Source organism: Scyliorhinus torazame, chromosome 18 (genome assembly GCF_047496885.1).
Source record: "Scyliorhinus torazame isolate Kashiwa2021f chromosome 18, sScyTor2.1, whole genome shotgun sequence".
In the NCBI taxonomy this organism is placed as follows: Eukaryota; Metazoa; Chordata; class Chondrichthyes; order Carcharhiniformes; family Scyliorhinidae; genus Scyliorhinus; species Scyliorhinus torazame.
The window spans coordinates 120,696,264-120,717,173 of NC_092724.1; the positions used below are offsets into that span (position 1 = coordinate 120,696,264).

Sequence of the window (20,910 nt, forward strand, 5' to 3'; positions counted from 1 at the left end):
AAAGCCATCGGTCCTGATGGGTCACCCGGGAGAGCACACTGGTCTTTTCTTTTTAAATTTGTTTTATTCAAAATTTTTCAATAATTTTTACAAATCACGACAAAAATAGAAACAATGAAAAGAAAACATAGCAATAAAACAGAAAACAACTTAACCATTTAAGAATTTAAGAATTTAACAGGTGGGGTATCTGCCCTTTACAAATGAAATCCAACCACCGCCAAACCCCCCCCCCCCCCCCCCGCCCCCGGCTTGCTGCTGCTGCTGACCTCCACCTAACGTTCCGCGAGAAACTCAAGGAACGGTTGCCAACGCCTGGAGAACCCCTGCAAGGACCTTCGCAAGGCAAACTTTATCCTCTCCAACCTGAGAAACCCCGACATGTCACTGACCCAAGCCTCTACGCTTGGGGGCTTCGCGTCCTCCACATTAACAAGTGCCTTCTCCGGGCTACCAAGGAGGCAAAGGCCAGAACTCCGGCCTCTTTCGACTCCTGCACTCCCAGATCGTCTGATACCCCAAATATCGCTATCCCCCAGCTCGGTTTTACCCGAGTGCCCAAGACCTTGGACATAGCCTTTGCGAAGCCTTTCCAAAATCCTGTAAGTGCCGGGCATGCCCAGAACATATGGACATGATTTGCTGGGCTCCCTGAGCACCTCCCACACCTGTCCTCCACCCCAAAGAACTTACTCATTCTCGCCACTGTCATATGTGCCCGGTGCACCATCTTAAACTGAATCAGGCTCAGCCTGGCGCAAGATGAGGAGGAATTGACCCTGCCGAGGGCATCAGCCCACAGGCCCTCATCCAGCTCCTCCCCCAGCTCCTCCGACTTGCCCTTCAGTTCCTCCACTGAGGCCTCCTCCGCCTCCTGCAGCTCCTGATATATTTCCGATATCTTGCCACGCCCTACCCACACGCCCGAGACCACCCTGTCCTGTATCCTCCGGGCAGGCAGCAGCGGGAATTCCCCCACCTGCTTTTCCACGAATGCCCGAACCTGCATGTACCTAAAGGTATTCCCCGGGGGTAGCCCGCATTTCTCCTCCAGCCCCCTCAGACTAGCAAAAGTCCCATCAATGAACAAGTCCCCCATCCTTTTGATACCTGCCCTGTGCCAACTTAGGAACCCCCTGTCTATTCTACCCGGAACAAACCTGTGATTGTTCCATATCGGGACCCAGACTGAAGCCCTTGCCTCCCCCCTGTGCAGTCTCCACTGCCCCCAGATCCTCAATGTCACCGCCACCACTGGGCTCGTGGTATACTGCGTCGGCGGAAGTGGCAACGGTGTCGTTATCAGTGCCTCCAAGCTAGTATCTTTACAAGACGCCGCTTCCAACCATTTCCACGCTGCCCCCTCTCCCTCAATTACCCATTTCCGAATCATGGATATATTCGCTGCCCAGTAATAACTGCAAAGGTTCGGCAGCGCCAAACCCCGCCCCCCCCCCCCCCAACCCGACTGCGCTCCAAGAACAGTCTCTTTTTTAAAAAAAATATATTTTATTGAAATTTTTTTCCAAACAACAATTTTTCCCTCTTGCAAAGCAAACGAAACAATAACAAAACAGAAATTTTTAACAATACACAGGTAACAAAACCCCATTGTCTATTGACCTAAACTAAACTAACCCCCCCCCCCTTCCCTCCCCACCCCCTCCCCCCTGGGTTGCTGCTGCTGGTCATCTGTCTTCCCTCTAACGTTCCCTAGGTAGTCGGGAAATGGCTGCCACCGCCTGGTGAACCCTTGAGCCGATCCTCTCAGGGCAAACTTTATCTGCTCCAGTTTAATGAACCCCGCCCTATCATTTACCCAGGCCTCCAGTCCGGGGGGTTTCGCCTCCTTCCACATGTGTAGGATCCTGCGCCGGGCTACTAGGGACGCAAAGGCCACGACATCGGCCTCTTTCGCCTCCTGCACTCCCGGCTCTTCCGCAACTCCAAATAGAGCTAACCCCCAGCCTGGTTTGACCCGGGCCTTCACCACCTGCGAAATCACTCCCGTCACTCCCTTCCAATACCCTTCCAGTGCCGGGCACGCCCAAAACATATGTGCGTGGTTTGCCGGGCTCCCGCCACACCTCCCACATTTGTCCTCCATTCCAAAGAACCTGCTCAATCTTGCCCCCCGTTATGTGTGCTCTATGTAGCACCTTAAATTGAATCAGGCTAAGCCTGGCGCATGAGGAAGTGGAATTTACCCTGCTTAGGGCATCAGCCCACATACCCTCCTCTATCTCCTCCCCTAATTCTTCTTCCCACTTTCCTTTTAGTTCGCCCACCGACTCCTCCCCCTCTTCCCTCATCTCTCTATAAATCTCTGACACCTTGCCCTCTCCGACCCACACCCCTGAAAGCACCCTGTCCTGTATCCCCTGTGTCGGGAGCAATGGAAATTCCCTCACCTGTTGTCTAGTAAACGCCCTCACCTGCATATATCGCAAGAAATTTCCCCGGGGCAACTTATACTTTTCCTCCAATGCTCCCAAGCTCGCAAAAGTCCCATCTATAAATAAATATCCCACCTTCCTAATTCCCAACTGGTACCAGCTCTGAAATCCTCCATCCATTCTTCCTGGGGCGAACCTATGGTTGTTCCTGATAGGGGACCCCACCAGGGCTCCCCGCACCTCTCTCTGTCGCCTCCACTGTCCCCAGATATTCAGTGTTGCCGCCACCACCGGGTTCGTGGTAAACTTTTTAGGTGAGAACGGTAGCGGCGCCGTCACCAGCGCCTCTAAACTCGTCCCTTTGCAGGACTTTCTCTCCAGTCTTTTCCACGCCGCTCCCTCACCCTCCATCATCCATCTACGTATCATTGCCACATTGGCGGCCCAATAGTAATCACCCAAGTTCGGTAGTGCCAGTCCTCCTCTGTCCCTACTACGCTGAAGGAACCCCCTCCTTACTCTCGGAACTTTCCCTGCCCACACGAAGCTCGTGATGCTCCTATCTATTTTATTAAAAAAGGTCCTGGTGATTAATATAGGGAGACATTGAAATACAAATAAGAACCTCGGGAGGACCATCATCTTAATTGCCTGCACCCTGCCCGCCAGCGACAGAGGCTGCATGTCCCACCTCTTGAAGTCCTCCTCCATTTGTTCTACCAGCCGTGTCAGATTAAGTCTGTGCAAGGTTCCCCAGCTCCTAGCGATCTGAATCCCCAGGTATCGGAAATTTCTTTCCACTTTCCTTAGCGGTAAGCCTTCTATCTCTCTACTCTGGTCCCCTGGATGTATCACAAATAATTCACTCTTCCCCATGTGTAGCCTATACCCCGAGAATTCCCCGAACCCCCTCAAAATTCGCATAACCTCTATCATCCTCCCCGCTGGGTCCGACACGTATAACAATAGGTAATCTGCGTATAACGAGACTCGGTGTTCTTCTCCCCCTCTAATCACCCCTCTCCATTTCCTGGAGTCTCTCAACGCCATGGCCAGAGGTTCAATTGCCAACGCGAACAACAATGGAGACAGCGGGCATCCCTGTCTTGTTCCCCTATATAATCGGAAATACTCCGATCTATGTCGACCTGTAACTACGCTTGCCGTTGGAGCCCCATAAAGAAGTCTAACCCAGCTAATAAACCCGTTCCCAAACCCAAACCTCCTTAACACTTCCCATAAATACTCCCACTCCACCCTATCAAATGCCTTCTCTGCGTCCATTGCCGCCACTATCTCTGCCTCCCCCTCCACTGGGGGCATCATTAACACCCCTAATAGTCGTTGCACGTTAACATTCAGTGTCTCCCTTTTACGAACCCTGTCTGGTCTTCGTGCACCACCCCTGGGACACAGTCCTCTATCCTCGATGCCAGTACCTTTGCCAGCAATTTGGCGTCCACGTTCAATAGTGAAATAGGTCTATAGGACCCGTACTGCAACGGATCTTTGTCCCTCTTCAAAATTAGCGATATCGTCGCCTCCGACATCGTCGGGGGTAGAGTCCCCCCTTCCCTGGCCTCATTGAACGTCCTCGCCATCAACGGGGCCAACAAGTCCACATATTTTCTGTAATATTCCACCGGGAACCCGTCTGGCCCCGGGGCCTTCCCTGCTTGCATGCTTCCCAGTCCCTTAATAACCTCGTCCACCTCAATCGGCGCCCCCAAGCCTGCCACCTCCTGCTCCTCCACTTTCGGGAACCTCAATTGGTCCAGGAACTGCCGCATCCCCTCCTCTCCCTCTGGGGGTTGAGACCTATACAGTTCCTCATAGAAGGTCTTGAACACCTCATTTATCTTTCCTGCCCTTCGCACCGTGTCTCCCCTTTCGTCTCTAATTCCTCCTATCTCCCTCGCTGCTGCCCTCTTTCGCAATTGATGCGCCAACAGGCGACTAGCCTTTTCCCCATATTCATACCTCCTCCCCTGTGCCTTCCTCCACAGTACCTCCGCCTTTCTGGTGGTCAGAAGGTCAAACTCCGTCTGGAGTCGTCTCCTCTCCCTGTACAATTCCTCCTCCGGGGTCTCTGCAAATTCCCTGTCCACCCTTAAAATCTCCCCCAGTAATCTTTCCCTTTCCTTGGCCTCTGTTTTCCTTTTGTGGGCCCCAATAGAGATCAGCTCTCCTCTGACCACCGCTTTTAATGCTTCCCAGACCACTCCCACAGGGACCTCGCCGTCGTCATTGACCTCCAGGTATCTCTCAATACACCCCCGCACTCTTGCGCACACTCCCTCATCCGCCATCAGTCCCACATCTAATCGCCAGAGTGTTCTCTGCTCCCTGTCCTCTCCTACTTCCAGGTCCACCCAATGTGGGGCATGATCCGAAACCGCTATGGCTGAGTACTCAGCTTCTTACACCCTAGAGATCAACGACCTTCCCAACACAAAAAAATCTATCCGGGAGTACACTTTATGGACATGGGAGAAGAAGGAAAACTCCCGAGCCCTAGGTCTAAGAAATCGCCATGGATCCACTCCCCCCATTTGGTCCATAAACCCCTTAAGTACCTTGGCCGCTGCCGGCCTTCTTCCGGTCCTTGAGCTGGATCTATCTAGCCCCGGGTCCAGCACTGTATTAAAGTCCCCTCCTAAAATCAAGTTTCCTGCCTCCAGGTCCGGTATACGCCCCAGCATCCGTCTCATGAATCCCGCATCGTCCCAATTTGGGGCATACACATTAACCAACACGACCTCCATTCCCTCCAGCCTACCACTCACCATTACAAATCTACCTCCGCTATCTGCTACGATGTTCTTTGCTTCAAATGCTACCCGTTTCCCCACCAAAATGGCCACCCCTCTGTTCTTTGCGTCCAGTCCTGAGTGGAACACCTGTCCCACCCATCCTTTCCTTAGCCTAACTTGGTCCGCCACCTTTAGGTGCGTCTCTTGGAGCATAACCACGTCTGCCCTTAGTCCTTTCAAATGCGCGAGCACTCGGGCCCTTTTTATCGGTCCGTTCAGGCCTCTCACATTCCACGTGATCAGCCTCACTAGGGGGCTACCTGCCCCCCTCCCGTGTCGACTAGCCATTACCTTCTCTAGGCCAGTCCCGTATCCCGCCTCCGTGCTCCCGCTCGCTCCCCCAGCGTCGCACACCATCCCCAACCACCCACTCTTTAGCCATTTCCTTTTGGATTTCCGCAGCAGCAACCCAGTTGTCCCCCTCCCCCCTCCCCCTCCCCCCCACCCCCCCGTTAGATCCCTATCTAGCATGATTTCTCCCCCCATATCACTTCCTTAAGTCAGCTGACTTCAACTGACCCCGGCTACTCCTGCTCACTCCTCGACCCCCCCCGTGTGGGGGAACTCCCATCCGCCTTGCGCCTGTCTTCCCGCCTTATTCTTTCTGGCGTGGGAACATCCCTTTACCTGACCCGCCTCTTATGGCGCAGCTCCCTTTCCCCTCCCCCTCTCCTTCCCCATTCTCCGACTATGTCCCGTCTTTCCCCCCTCACCGGCGCCCACATTTCCCCAATGTCTCCCCCCTTCCCTGTTTACTTCTCAATTAACTTCCACCGTAACATTAACAATAACAATAACATTTCCTGCAGCATCAGTCCCTCAGTTCCGGTCCAATTTCTCTTCTTTGATGAAGGACCATGCTTCCTCCGCCGTCTCGAAATAATAGTGTCTCTCCTGATACGTGACCCATAGTCTTGCCGGCTGCAGCATCCCAAACTTCACCTTCCTTTTATGCAACACCTCTTTGGCTCGGTTGAAGCTCGCCCTCCTTCTCGCCACCTCTGCACTCCAATCCTGGTATATCCGTACCACAGCATTCTCCCATCTGCTACTCCGCACCTTTTTAGCCCATCTCAGGACCTCTTCTCTATCCTTAAGGCGGTAAAATCGCACGATTATCGCCCTCGGTGGTTCTCCCGCTTTTGGTCTTCTCGCCGGAATCCGATTTGCCCACTCCACCTCCATGGGGCCCGTAGGGGCCTCAGCACCCATCAGTGAGCTCAGCATCTTACTTGCGTACGCTCCACAGTCCACTCCTTCCACACCCTCAGGGAGACCTAGTATCCGAAGGTTCTTCCTTCGCGCTCCGTTTTCTAGGGCCTCGATCCCTTCAGTACACTTTTTATGAAGTGCCTCGTGCGTCTGAGTCTTAACCGCCAGGTCCAGGATCTCGTCCTCAATATCTGTCACCTTCTGCTCCACCACGCGGAGCTCTGTCTCCTGGGTCTTTAATGTCTCCTTGAGCCCCTCAATTGCCTGTAGCATCGGGGTCAGCACCTCCCTCTTCAGCAGCTCCACGCACCGTCTCACGATTTCATCCTGCTCAGGCCCCCATGTCGCCTGCGCTTTCTCCGCCGCCATCTTGTACTTCTCTCTTTCTGACCCTTTGGTCGACGATTCCTCGCGCTGCAGCCGCCGCCGCCGGTTTTTTCCTCCTTCGTTTGGGGGGGACTCCCTTCTCACACACCCCACACCGGGTTGCGTCGTCGGAAAATTCCCCGTTGGGGCTCTTAAAAGAGCCCGAAGGTCCGTCGGAGCTGGAGCCGCCGAAACGTGCGGCTAGCTAGGCATCACCGCAACCGGAAGTCCCTTCAGTGGCCTTGAGATCTTTTCACAGTTGTTCCCTCTGCTGCTAGAATTCACCTTTGATACAGGCCCTCAGGTCAGCTTGCAGCTTTAAGCTTGCCCTTCCCCCGCCTGCATGCTGGAAGAGGCCCTGTTTATCCTGCAGTTGCAGCCAAATCTTTTACTGTTTCTGCCGTGTCTGGCAACCAAGAGACATACCCTTCCTGGGGGACACTGTCGGGGGAATATTGCAGCCTTCTTCCCACACCGGGAAATGGCAAACAAATGCCGTGGGGGCCCTGTAACGAGCCCAAAAGTCCATTCCAAGCAGGAGCTACCGAATATGCGACCTAGCTCTGCATAGCCGCACCCGGAAGTGTCCCAAGAACAGTCTCTTAACACGCGGGGTCCTGTTTGCCCACGCAAATCCCCTAATAATCCTATTTACCCGCTTGAAAAAGGACTTGGGGATGAGAATGGGAAGGCACTAGAAGACGAACAAGAACCTGGGGAGGACCGTCATCTTTACGGACTGCACCCTGCCCGCCAGGGAAAGCGGCAGCATGTCCCACCTCTTAAAGTCCTCCTCCATCTGATCCACCAGCCGCGCTAAATTGAGCTTGTGCAGAACCCCCCAGCTCTTACCCACCTGAATGCCCAAATAGCGAAAGCTCCTCTCCACCATCTTAAGCAGTAGCTCTCCCAGTCTCTTTTCCTGCCCCATCGCATGTATCACAAAAAGCTCACTTTTTCCAACATTCAGCTTATACCCCGAGAAGTCTCCAAAATCCCTAAGAATCTGCATGACCTCCCCCATCCCCTCCACCGGATCCGTAATGTACAGGAGCAGGTAATCCACATACAGTGAAACACGATGCTCCTCCCCCCCGAACCAACCCCTCCAGTTTCTGGACTCCCTCAACACCATGGCCAGCGGCTCGATCGCCAGGGCAAACAGCAGGGGGGACACCCCTGCCTCGTCCCTCGATGTAATCTAAAGTACCCCGACCGCAGCCGGTTCGTCGACTCACTCGCTACCGGGGCCTGATACAACAATTTGACCCACCCTTTAAATTCCTCTCCAAACCCAAATCTGCCTAACACTTCCCACAGGTACTCCCACTCCACCCGATTGAAAGCTTTCTCCGCGTCCATTGCCGCCACCACTTCTGCACCCCCCCTTCCGAGGGCATCATGATCACATTCAGGAGCCTCCGCACATTCGTATTCAACTGCCTGCCCTTCACAAACCCCGTCTGATCCTCATTGATCACTCCCGGGACACAGTCCTCAATCCTAGTGGCCACAATCTTGGCCAACAGCTTGGCATCCACATTAAGGAGCGAAATCGGCCTTTAGGAGCAACATTGCAACGGGTCCTCATCTCGCTTAAGGATAAGCGAGATCAGAGCCTGGGACGTCGTCGGGGGAAGGGTTCCATTTTCCTTAGCCTCATTGAAAGTCCTCAACTACAGCAGACCCAGCAGCTCCGAGAATTTCCTATAAAACTCTACGGGATATCCATCCGGTCCCGGGGCCTTGCCCGCCTGCATACCCCCTAACCCCTTAACCAGTTCCTCCATCTCAATCGGGGCCCTCGATCCCTCTACTCGCCCCTCCTCCACCTCTAGAAACCTCAGTTGGTCCAGGAACTGCCTCATCCCCTCCCCCCTCCCCCCCTCCGGGGGTTCTGACTCGTACAATTTGCCATAAAAGTCCTTGAAGATCTCGTTAATCCTTGCCGAGCTCAGCACCGTGTTACCCCCCCATCTCTAATTCCCTCAGTCTCCCTGGCCTCCTCTCTCTTCCGCAGCTGATGCACCAGCATCCTACTTGCCTTTTCCCCATACTCGTACACTGCTTCCTGTACCTTCCTCAACCGAGCCTCCGCCTTCCCCGTGGTAAGCAAGTCAAACTCCGCCTGCAGGCTCCAGCACTCCTTCAACAACCCCACCTCGGGGGATTCCGCATACCTCCTGTCCACCCTAAGAATCTCCCCCACCAATCTCTCCTTCTCCATCCTATCCCTCTTCTCTCTGTGGGCCCTGACTGAAATTAGCTCCCCTCTGACAACTGCCTTCAGCGCCTCCCAGACCACACTCACCGAAACCTGCCCATTATCATTGGTCTCCACATAGCTTTGGATACACCTCCGAACCCACCCACAGACCTCCTTGTCCGCCAGTAGTCCCACATCCATTCTCCACAGAGGGCGTTGGCCTCCCTACTCCCCCAGCCCCAACTCCACCCAGTGCGGGGCATGGTCCGAGATCGCAATGGCCGAATACTCCACCCCCTCCACTCTCGGGATTAGCGCCCTTCTTACAACGAAAAATCTGCAAGTACGCCTTGTGCACATGGGAGAAGAAGGGAAACTCCTTTGCCTTGGCCTGGCAAATCTCCACGGATCCACTCCCCCCATCTGGTCCATGAACCCCCTCAGGACCTTGGCCGCTGCCGGCCTCTTACCCGATCTCGACCTAGACCGATACAGTGCCGGGTCCAGGACCGTGTTAAAGTCCTCTCCCATTACCAAACTGCATGACTCCAGATCCGGAATCCTACTCAACATCCGCTTCATGAACCCTGCATCGTCCCAGTTCGGAGGATACACATTCACTAGCACCACCCGTGCCCCCTGGAACCTGCCACTTACCATAACATATTGACCCCTTTTATCCGCCACAATACCCACCGCCTCAAATGCCACCCGCTTGCTCTCCAAAATTGCGACCCCCCTGTTCTTCGTATCAGGCCCTGAGTGTAAAACCTGCCCCACCTATCCTTTCCTCAGCCTGGTTTGATGCGCGATCTTCAGGTGCGTTTCTTTTACGTCTGCCTTTAGCCCCTTTAAGTGCGAAAACACATGGGCCCTCTTGATCGGCCCATTCAGGCATCTCTCGCTGCCGACTAGCCATCTCCTTTTTTAGGCCAGCCACGTGCCCGCGCCTCCTGCACCCTCCAGCCCCCCAAGCGGAGGCTCCCTGTCCCGACTCTCCCCTTTAACATCGATTCCCCCTCAGTCAGCACAGCAGTATCCCAGCCCCCTCTTAAACCACCCCCCCAGTCAAATATCCGCTTAACCCTCCTATTCCCCCCCATTGCACTCCCATAAGTCAGCTGACTCATGCTGATCCCGACTGCTCCTGCCTCCACCACCAATCCCCCTGTGGGTTCCCCTTACAAATCTCCAACCCCCCCCCCCCCCACCTAAGTGGGGTAGAGAGAGTCCCCCCCCCCCTACACCCCGTGTGAACAGAGAAAGAAAAACAAAACATTGTACCGTACACTCAAACCCCCAGCTTCAGGTGCCACCCCCACCATTTCACGGGTAAACCGCGCTCCCTGTCTGGGCAGACACCACCTCCTGTGACGCAGCTCTTCCCAACTGCGACCTCCCCCAAAGCCTCGAGGGCCCAGGGCAAAGGGGCCACAAAAACAGAAGAAAACACGGGGGAAACCCCAACATAACACCGCCCCCTCGCCCACCACCAACAACACCCACAGCATACTGCAGTCCATTAACTCGAGTCCAGCTTCTCATTCTTGATGAAAGTCCACGCCTCGTCCGGCGTGTCGAAATAGTGGTGCCGGTCCTGATATGTAGCCCACAGCCTCACCGGTTGTAACCGCCCAAACTTCACCCCCTTTCCGTGGAGGACCGCCTTGGCCCGGTTGAATCCCGCACGCTTCTTCGCCAGCTCTGCCCTCCAGTCCTGATAAATACGGATCTCGGTGTTCTCCCACCTGCTGCTCCGCTCCTTCTTCGCCCATCGCAGGGCACACTCCTTGTCGGTGAAGCGGTGGAACCTTACCACCATAGCTCTCGGCGGCTCGTTCGCCCTCGGCATCCTTGCCAAGACTCTGTTCACCCCATCCAGCTCCAGGGGCTGCGGGAAAGCCCCCGCGCCCACCAGCGTACTCAGCATCATGGCCACATACGCCCCAGCATCTGACCCCTCCACACCTTCAGGGAGACCCAGAATCCGCAGGTTCCGCCTCCTTGACCTATTCTCTAGGTCCTCCAGCTTCTGCCATTTTTTGTGCAGTGCCTCGTGCACCTCTGACCGCCAGGCCCAGAACCCCGTCCTCATTATCAGAGGTCTTCTGCGGCACGTCCTTGATCGCCGTCCCCTGCATCTTCTGGGTCTCCACCAACCTTTCAATCGACGCCTTTATAGGGGCCAGCATCTCCGCCTTTAAATCCGCAAAGTAGTTTCTTGAAAACTCCTGCTGCTCCCGTGACCACAGGGCCCACGCTGCCTGATCCCCGCCAGCCGCTATCTTGCTTTTTCTCGCCCGTTCTCCTCTCTTCTCCAACGCTGCTTTTTTAACCACCCCACTCCTGGTCCACTCCATACAGCACTGGGTGACCCTCACTGTTTCCTTCCCACACCGGGAATCGGCGTCCAAGTGCTGCTGGAGCTCCTTAAAAAGGCCCAAAAGTCCGTTATCGGCTGGAGCTGCCGACCGCGTGACCTACCTAGGCATAGCCACAACCGGAAGTCCGAGCACTCAGGTCATGCACGGATCAGCTGGCGGGGGTATTCGCAGACATCTTCAACCTCTCTTTACAACAATCTGAGATCCCTATCTGCTTCAAGAAGACGACCATCATCCCTGTACCAAAAGAAAGTCAAGCAGCGTGCCTTAATGACTATCGTCCAGTGGCTCTGACATCCATCATCATGAAGTGCTTCGAAAGGTTAGTCATGGCACGAATCAACTCCAACCTCCCGGATTGCCTTGACCCCCCACAAGTTCCCCTACCGCTGCAACAGGTCCATAGCAGCCGCTATCTCCATGGCCCTGCACTCTACCCTGGAACACCTAGATAACAAAGACATCTATGTCTGACTCCTATTTATCGACTACAGCTCAGCCTTCAACACCATCATTCCTACGAAACTCAGCTCCAAACTCCGTAGCCTTGGCTTCAGCTCCTCCCTCTGTGACTGGATCCTGAACTTTCTAACCCACAGGCCACAATCAGTAAAGATAGGCAACAACACCTCCTTCATGATCATCCTCAACACCGGTGCCCCACAAGGTTGTGTCCTCAGCCCTCTACTATACTCCTTATACACCTATAACTGTGTGGCCAAATTCCCCTCAACTCGATTTTCAAATTTGCTGATGACACCACAATAGTGGGTCGGATTTCAAACAATGACGAGACAGAGTACAGGAATGAGACAGAGAATCTGGTGAACTGGTGCGACGACAATAATCTCTCCCCCAATGTCAACAAAACGAAGGAGATTGTCATCGATTTCAGGAAGCGTACTGGAGAACATGCCCCTGTCTACATCAATGGGAATAAAGTAGAAAGGGTCGAGAGCTTCAGGTTTTTAGGTGTACAGATCACCAACAACCTGTCCTGGTCCCCCGATGCCGACACTATAGTTAAGAAAGCCCACCAACAACTCTACTTTCTCAGAAGACTAAGGAAATTTGGAATGTCAGCTACGACCCTCACCAACTTCTACAGATGCACCATAGAAAGCATTCTTTCTGGTTGTATCACAGCTTGGTATGGAGCCTGCTCTGCCCAAGACCGCAGGAAACTACAAAAGGTCATGAATGTAGCCCAGTCCATCACGCAAACCAGCCTCCCATCCATTGACTCTATCTATAATTCCCGCTGCCTCGGAAAGGCAGTCAGCATAATTAAGGACCCCACACACCCCGGACATACTCTCTTCCACCTTCTTCCGTCAGGAAAAAGATACCAAAGTTTGAGGTCACGCACCAACCGACTCAAGGACAGCTTCATCCCTACTGCCATTAGATTTTTGAATGGACCTACCTCGTATTAAGTTGATCTTTTCTCTACACCTTGCTATAACTGTAACATTATATTCTGCAGTCTCTCCTTCCTTCCCTATGTATAGTACGCATTGTTCGTACAGCATGCAAGAAACAATACTTTTCACTGTATACTAACACTTGTGACAATAATAAATCAAATCAAAGCAGGTTGAGCTAATTTACTCCAAGCACAGAGTCTTCTGGAATATAGGCAATGCAACAATGGCATATGTACATACATGCGGACATCACTGGTAACTGAGAGGTGGGGGGCAGTGAGTGAGTTTGTGTGCAGTCCTTGTTTTGCAAATAAAGTCCACATTTGGAATATACCCTCTGATCACCATCATTGCAAGTGCCAGAGATAGAAACACATTTTTGATATTACCCAAACCCGCCATTTTGATTCAGGCTTTCAACTTAGTCCAAGATATTGGTTGATCTTTGGTTACCCGTTAATCCTGTTATTGTTATTTCCTCCTGCCCCATTTATTTAATGAAGCTTTTGATCGCTATCCCTTTAGGGGTACTGAGTTCAGTTGTAGCACTCAAACACTCACTGTGGCTGAGAACAGTCAACTGACTCCTGACCAAGAAGTAAAGCAGAGACATTCATGTTCCACTTGACTCAGACACACATTGACTTTACCAAGAGAACGGCAATAGTCCCCACTCTTCCTGCAGTTCATCGCCCCACAGAAAGACTGCGGTTAAACTGATGATTTCAGGTCATATTTAGATGAGCAATGTTATTTAAATGGTTCTGCATTTCCAGTGATATTGCCACACTCGATTCATATGGTTACTGTCGGATTGTCGGCCGGTGCAAGGACATGATCATCCGTGGAGGAGAGAACATTTACCCTGCAGAAGTGGAATCATTTCTGCACACACATCCCAAAATACATGAAGTCCAGGTAAGTGACTAGAACTACAGGCTGGATTAATAGAGGTATAATATATTCACTGGCAACTACTCTCACAGAATGGGTCCCTGCCTCCTTTAGTGGAGTAGTATTGTCAACAGGACGGCATGGTGGCACAGTGGTTAGCACTGCTGCCTCACAGAGCCAGGGACCCAGGTTCAATTCCGGCCTTGGGTGACTGTGTGTGTGGAGTTTGCAATTTCCGCCCTGTGTCTGCGTGGGTTTCCTCCGGGTGCTCCGGTTTCCTCCCACAGTCCAACGATGTGCAGGTTATGTGGGTTAGCCCTTTGTGTCCAAAAGTTTAGGTGGGGTTATGGGGATAGGGTGGGGACATGAGCCTAGATGGGGTCCTCTTTCGGAGGATCGGTGCAAACTCGATGGGCTGAATGGCCTCCTTCTGCATTGTGGTGATTCTATTACTAGAATTAGTTACCACATGGGAAATATGGTTTAATAAATGACAGCCAGTAGGGATGTATGAAAGGCAAATTGTGTTTAACTGACAGGATTGAATTATTTGATTAAACAATAGCAGGTAGTTAAAGGCAATGAGGTTGATGTTAGTATGGATTTTTAAAAAATCAATAAAGCACCCCAGAATAAACTTGTTAAAATTGGAATTAAAGGGACAGTGGCACTGTGGATTCAAAATTGGCTAAGTGACAGGAAACATCGAGTAGCGATGCATAATTGTTTTTCAGACTGAAGGAAAATACACAGTGGTCTTCCCAGGGTTTTGATATCACTGCTCTTTTTGATGTATATTAATGATCTGGACTTGAGTGCTTCAAAGTTTACAGCTGTTACAAAGCTTGGAAATGTTTCAGACAATGAGGTGGATAGTAAGTGACTTCAGGGGGCAGGACTGAAATAGGCAGACAAGTAGCGGATGAAACTTAATGCAGAGAACTTTTTTTAATACATTGATGGAATGTGAGCATCGTGGCAAAGCCACATTTATTCCCCATTCTTTATTGCCTTTGAGGAAGTAGTAGTGAACTGCCTTCTGGAACTGCTACAGACCATGGAGTGTAGGTACACCAACAGTCCTGTTTGGGAGGGTGCCCCAGGTTTTTGATCCAGTGACATTGAAAGAACAGGGATATAGTTCCAAATCGGGATGATGTGCGGGGTGGAAGGGAACTCGCAGGCAGTAGTGTTCCCATGCACTACTGCCCTTCTAGATGATAGGCGCCCACAGGTTTGGAAGGTCATGTAATCTACCTTGTAGACAATGCAGGGAAAGTTCTTTTGATTTGGGAACAGTGGTGAAAAATTGTGAGAGTCTGTAAGTAAGATTAGGGGGCACGATTCTCCACTCCCGCGCCGGTTGGGAGAATCGCCTGGCGCGCCATTTTTCCCCGCGACACCGGTCCGACGCCCTCCCGTGATTCACCCAAGCGGCGAGAATGGCCCCGTCGTGTTCTGCGCGGCGCAGGCCGGAGAATCGCCCAAGACACCCAAAATGGCGATTCTCCGCTATCCCCGCTATTCTCCGGCCCGGATGGGCTGAGCGGCCTGCCCAATAGGACAGGTTCCCACTGGCGCCATCCACACCTGGTCGCTGCCGGCGGAAACAGCGCGGGAACGCTGGGGTGACGACGGCCTGTGGGGGGGGGGAGGGGGGTTCCTGCACTGGGGGGGGGCCTCAAATGGGGTCTGGCCCGCGATCGGTGCTCACCGATCGGCGGGCCGGCCTCTCTGAAGGAGGACCTCCTTTCCTCCGCGCCCCACAAGATCCATCCGACATCTTCTTGCGGGGCGGCCTCGGGGAGGACGGAAACCACGCATGCGCGGGTGACGCCAGTTACGCGGCGCCGCTTTTACGCGGGCCAATGCCTGGCGCGCGCTGACGACGCTGCTTTCACGACATGCCCCCCGAGTTCCTCGCGGCCCCGCTCCTATCCCACTTTCGGGCCTTGAATCGATCGCGATTGGGGCCGTTTCGCGCCGTCGTGAAACTCGACGGCGTTCACGACAGCGTGGGCACTTAGTCGCGGGAGCGGAGAATCGCGCGTTACTGAACATCTTCAACATTTTCAGCTGATCCGAGGGAACGAACGTCAGTTTGTTAAGGCTAGGTCATGCCTGACCAACCTGTCCGAATTCTTTTGAAGAGGTGATTGAGGGAAATGTCTATGGATGTTATTCTTATGGACTTCCAGAAGGCATTTGATAAAGTCCTTCATAAGGGACTGTTCACTAAAATTGAAGCTAATGGAATTGGAGGTAACTTACTGACCTGGTTAGACAATTGCCTGAGCAGCAGAGGGAGAGTAGGCTAATGGGAAGGTATTCTCACAAACAGTTTTTCACTAGAAGAGCTTCCTTCATTTGCCAATCACCTTAAATCGGTGCCCTCTTTATCAATTGGTCTAACCATGTTGATCAGTCCTTACGCTTCAAATACTCTATTTCTTTCCAACAGTACAATGTTATTCCTAATCAGTAATGCTACCCCACCTCCCTTTTTTCTATCCCTATCTTTTATGAACACTTTGCAGCCTCATATATTCAGTGCCTCGTGTCACCTTTTTTGGGCCACATTTCATTATTATCATAACATCATAGTCCCACACGGCTATTTATCCTTGTAGCTCCCCAACTTTATTCATCACACTTTGTGTGTTGACAGACATGCACTCTAAACCAATCTTTCTATTCCTTGTAGTCCTTCTTAGTCTGCTCCTATTTAACTTGGTACTACTCCCTTCTTGAGTACTATTCTTACACTTATATTAGGCAGCTTGTTTAGAAGCAGAAGAAAAATCGTACAACATAATGAAAAAAATGAAATGAAAATCGCTTATTGTCACAAGTAGGTTTCAAATGAAGTTACTATGAAAAGCCCCTAGTCGTCACATTCCAGCGCCTGTTCGGGGAGGCTGGTACGTGAATTGAACCGCCCCATTCTCCTTTCCTGGCTTCCCTATTTTATCCCCCTTCCCTTTGCTGACCCACAATCCTCTCCAAAGAAGTCAATGAACGGCTTCTGCCTCTGAGCGAACCCATCAACTGACCCTTCAGGACGAGGTTGACTTTCTCCAGCCTCAGGTGGTCCACCAGGTCACTCACCCACTTTCGACAGCTCTGAGTACTCCATCGAAGCAAGATCCGCCCCCCCCCCCCCCCCCCCCCCCCCCGCCCTCCACATCATCCCAATTTGGACGTTTACGAGGACCAGCGGCAACCCCTCCAGCTTCCCACTCACCATTACGAACCTCCCCCCTGAATCTACCATGATGTTCCCCACCTCGAACGCCACTCCACTTATTCACCAGCACTGCCACCCCCTTCGTCTCCATATCCAGTCCTGAGTGGAACACCTGCCCCACCTATCCTATCCTCAACCTTGTCTGGTCCCCGATCTTTAAGTGCATCTCCTGCAAAAAGGCCACATCCGCCTTCAGACCCCTCAGCTGCGCTAACACACGTGACCGTTTGACAGGCCCATTCAGCCCCCTCACGTTCCACATGACCAGCCTCCCCCTCCCCTGCCGATCACCATGTCCCTTTTTGGCCCAGTCCCTGACCCGTGTCATGCAACCCTCCAGGTCCACCCTCAGTTGTCCACCGTCATCGATCCTTTTCCAACTGCGCCACATCAACCATACCATTGTCAGCAACCCTTCCCCTCCCCCACTCCCAAAACATCAACCCCATCTCCCTTCCTTGCGCCTACCTCCTGACAACCCCGCACTGCACTCCCGTTAACTAGCCCGCTCAGCTAGCCAGGTCCCCCACTCAAGGCCTCCAACTTCCCTATACCCCCTGGTTCCCCTACCGTCCACACTCCCCCAAAAAGCATCAAAAGGTGCATTCACCTTTGATGTTCCCCCATGAAAGGCCTGCCCTCCAAAAACCATGCCGTCAAAACAAGAGAAACACTTCAAAGGAAAAGTTTACATGGAACCAACAAAGAAACACACGCACAAACCCTTCCAAAGATCAATACCCTCACTCTCCTGCCAATCCATTGTCCCTCCTGAACTCCATCGCCTCTTCTGACTTGCCAAAATAATATTCACGCTTCTGGAAAGTCACCCAGGTGGGGGGGGGGGGGGGTAGAGCACTCCGAACGTCACCCCCTTTTTAAAGTGGGCAGCCTCTTAAAGTGTGAGTTAAACCCGGCCCTCCTCTCCTCCAGTTCTGCACCCAGGTCCTGATACACCCGCAGCTCGTTCCCTTCCCAGGTGCACTTCCTCATCTGCCTCGCCCATCGGAGGATCTTCTCCTTATCCAGAAATGGTGCAACCGCACCACCATCACCCTTGGTGGCTTGCCCGCTTGCAGCCTCCTCTTCAGCGCACTGTGTGCTTGGTCGACCTCCAGGGACTGGTCAAGACCCCCTCCCCCATCAACTGCTCCAACATTTTGGCCACATACGTGCCGGCCTCCGCTCCTTCGATGCCTTTTCGCATCCCCACGATCCTCAGATTTTGTCCTCTGGAGCGATTCTCCAGATCCTCCACCTTCTCCTTCAGCCTCTTCTGTGTATCCCGCATCACTCCCATTTTTGGATCGCCCGGCCCTGGCACTCCAGCCTCTGCTCCACACTCTCGATCCCTGCTTTGATCGGTTCCACCACTTCAGCCAGGTGTACCAGCGCCTCCTTCCCCTGCTGGCTGAACTTTGCGTTCAAAAACTCCACTAGCTGCTCCATTGACCACTGGGCGGGCAGAACAACCCTTGCTCTCCGCCATCTTATCATTGGCACACCATGAAGACTCTCCTGTTCTAGCAACTCCTTTCTTCTTGCCCCATTCCTAGTTCGTGGGTCAATCCACCAGCCACACCAGAGGAGTAACACCTTCTCCAAGTACTCCTGCACCTCTTGCCGTCAAAAAACTTTGCCTTTCGGATGGGGAAAAGACCAAAAAATACCACCTAGAGCGGGAACTACCAAATGTGCGACCACTCACTGCATGGCCACCACCAGAAGTCCCCCTTAATTTATCTTTAATCTTTTTCCACAACTAATCTAATTTGAACTTAATTATGATCACTACTATTAAAATGCTCCACCACTGATACTCCTTCTACCTGCCCACATTCATTCCCTAAATCTTCCAGAATGTCTTGTTCGGCTTGCTCCATATTGGCCCCCAAAAAATGTTCCCTTGAATACATTTTAATAATTCATCCAGAATTCTTCTGCTTCAGAACAAGTCTTTGGCAGGAAGCAGGGTGGGGTTGGGAGAGGGGATGGAGTTTTGATTGTTTGAAGAGGGCTAACTCCCATATTCTGTTGGCAGGTGGTTGGAGTTCATGACGACAGGATGGGTGAGGAGCTCTGTGCTTGTGTGAGCTTGGGAGATGGACAGAACTGCACAGCCGAGGAGATTCAAGCTTTCTGTAAAGGAAAGGTACATGGCTTTTTGTGAATCATATCAATGCATCCGATTATCTTTTTTTTTGAAAAACATTTAATTGAAGGTATTTTAAATATGCACATAATCGCAAAAAAACGCGGCAACAGATAACAAGCCTCACCCTCCCAGCACCTGTACATTATAGAGAATGGTCTGTGCGACAGGGCTGAATGGCCAACTTCTGTGCTGTAACTTTTCTATGATTCTATAACATCTTTTAGGACTGCATTTATAATGGACATAGAGGCCTGGATTTTCAGCCTCGAGGTGGGGAGCAGGAGTCGGGAAAATTCACGGCTCGGCTTGCCTGCTTCACCAGAAAGTGCCGGCAATGGCAGGATCTTCATTGCCAGGAGTTGGCTGCGGACTGGAGTCGGCCTGGCCAACCCAGGAAAAAATCTGGAGGCGGCCGCGAGAGTTACTGGATGCAGAGGCAGGCTGGTTAAGCCGCCTCCCTCAGCGGTGTGGGATTTAGTCCCAATTAAAATCAAAACAGAAAGGCCCTCACCCCCCCCTCATCCTCAGCACACTCCCTCTGCCTCATCCACGTTACCTCATGACACCTGCCTCCCCCTCCCCCCCCCAGTTTTGTCAATGGGAGAGCTGACCATAGTGCCAGGCATGTAGATCAAAGCACTGAAGACACTTTGGGCGGAATTTAATCGAGTTTTTTGCAGCAGGAAATATGGTGGCTGCGACTAATTAACCATAGGAGAGGCTTTCAGTCAGCTTCCCAGCAGTGGGAAAACCTGCTCGACGTAAATTGGAAGTGAGAAGGGGCCCATGTTTAAAACTCGCCCACTCAATGCAGGATGTCAATCAGGATCATTAATGAGCCATTATACATCAGTTATCCTTGACCCCTCCAGAATTTAGTCATGGTTCAAGGATTAACTAGGATGTGCATGGCTTTCCTGTGTCTCCCGATCAAGTTTTCCAGCATTTGCCTGGGAGTGGGTGGGGGTGTGGGGGGAGGGGCTCCGCAGGTACAACAAAGCTGATCTGGCAAGGTGGGATGGTCTCCCTCTGTCACTGGCGGGTTGGGTACAAGCGGTTAAAATGAACGTGTTGCCACGATTTCTGTTTATTTTTCAATGCCTGCCGATTTTCCTGCCAAAGGCTTTTTTCAGAGAGATTGAGGGAAGGATTACTTCATTCTTATGGGGAGGGAAGGTGGCCAGAGTTATAAAGGTGCTGCTACAGAGGGGAAGGCAGGCAGGGGGTTTGGGTCTCCCGAACCTGTTGTACTACTACTGGGTGGCGAATGTGGAGAAGGTACGGAGCTGGGTCAGAGGGGTTGATTCTCAGTGGGTCAGAATGGAGGAGAGTTTGTGCAGAGGGTCGGGATTGAAAGCACTAGGAACAGCGCCGCTCCCGATAGCCCCGGGGAAGTACTCAGGGAGTCCAGTAATAATAGCTTCATTTAGAATTTGGAGGCAGTTTCGCCAACACTTCGGGTTGGGGGCAGGGTCAAGGGAAATGCCGATTCGGGGGAACCACAGATTTGAGCCAGGGAGGTGGGATGGAAATTTTCGGAAATGGGAGGAGAAGGGGATTAAGACACTAAAAGATTTGTTTATTAGGGGTTGGTTTGCAGGATTGAAGGAGCTGGAAGCGAAGTATGGGCTGGAGCAGGGGGAAATGTTTAGATACATGCAGGTTCGAGATTTTGCCAGAAAGGAGATACAGAGCTTCCCGGTGGAGCCGGCCTCCACATTACTGGAGGAGGTGCTGACGACAGGGGGACTGGAGAAGGGGGTAGCGTCAGCGGTTTACGGAGCTATTTTGGAAGAGGAGAAGGCACAAC

At 52.4% G+C, this 20,910-nt stretch overlaps 1 protein-coding gene across 2 annotated transcripts in view; it reads left to right on the plus strand.

Annotated features, from left to right (window-relative positions):
* acsf2 (acyl-CoA synthetase family member 2) overlaps positions 1-20,910 on the plus strand; it is a 273,790-nt gene that overhangs the window by 242,127 nt on the left and 10,753 nt on the right. For both annotated transcript variants that reach the window (XM_072483256.1, XM_072483258.1), the window contains exons 13-14: positions 13,581-13,722; positions 18,987-19,097. In XM_072483256.1, the coding sequence (XP_072339357.1) occupies positions 13,581-13,722; positions 18,987-19,097 (253 nt within the window). The remainder of the gene's footprint in view (positions 1-13,580; positions 13,723-18,986; positions 19,098-20,910) is intronic.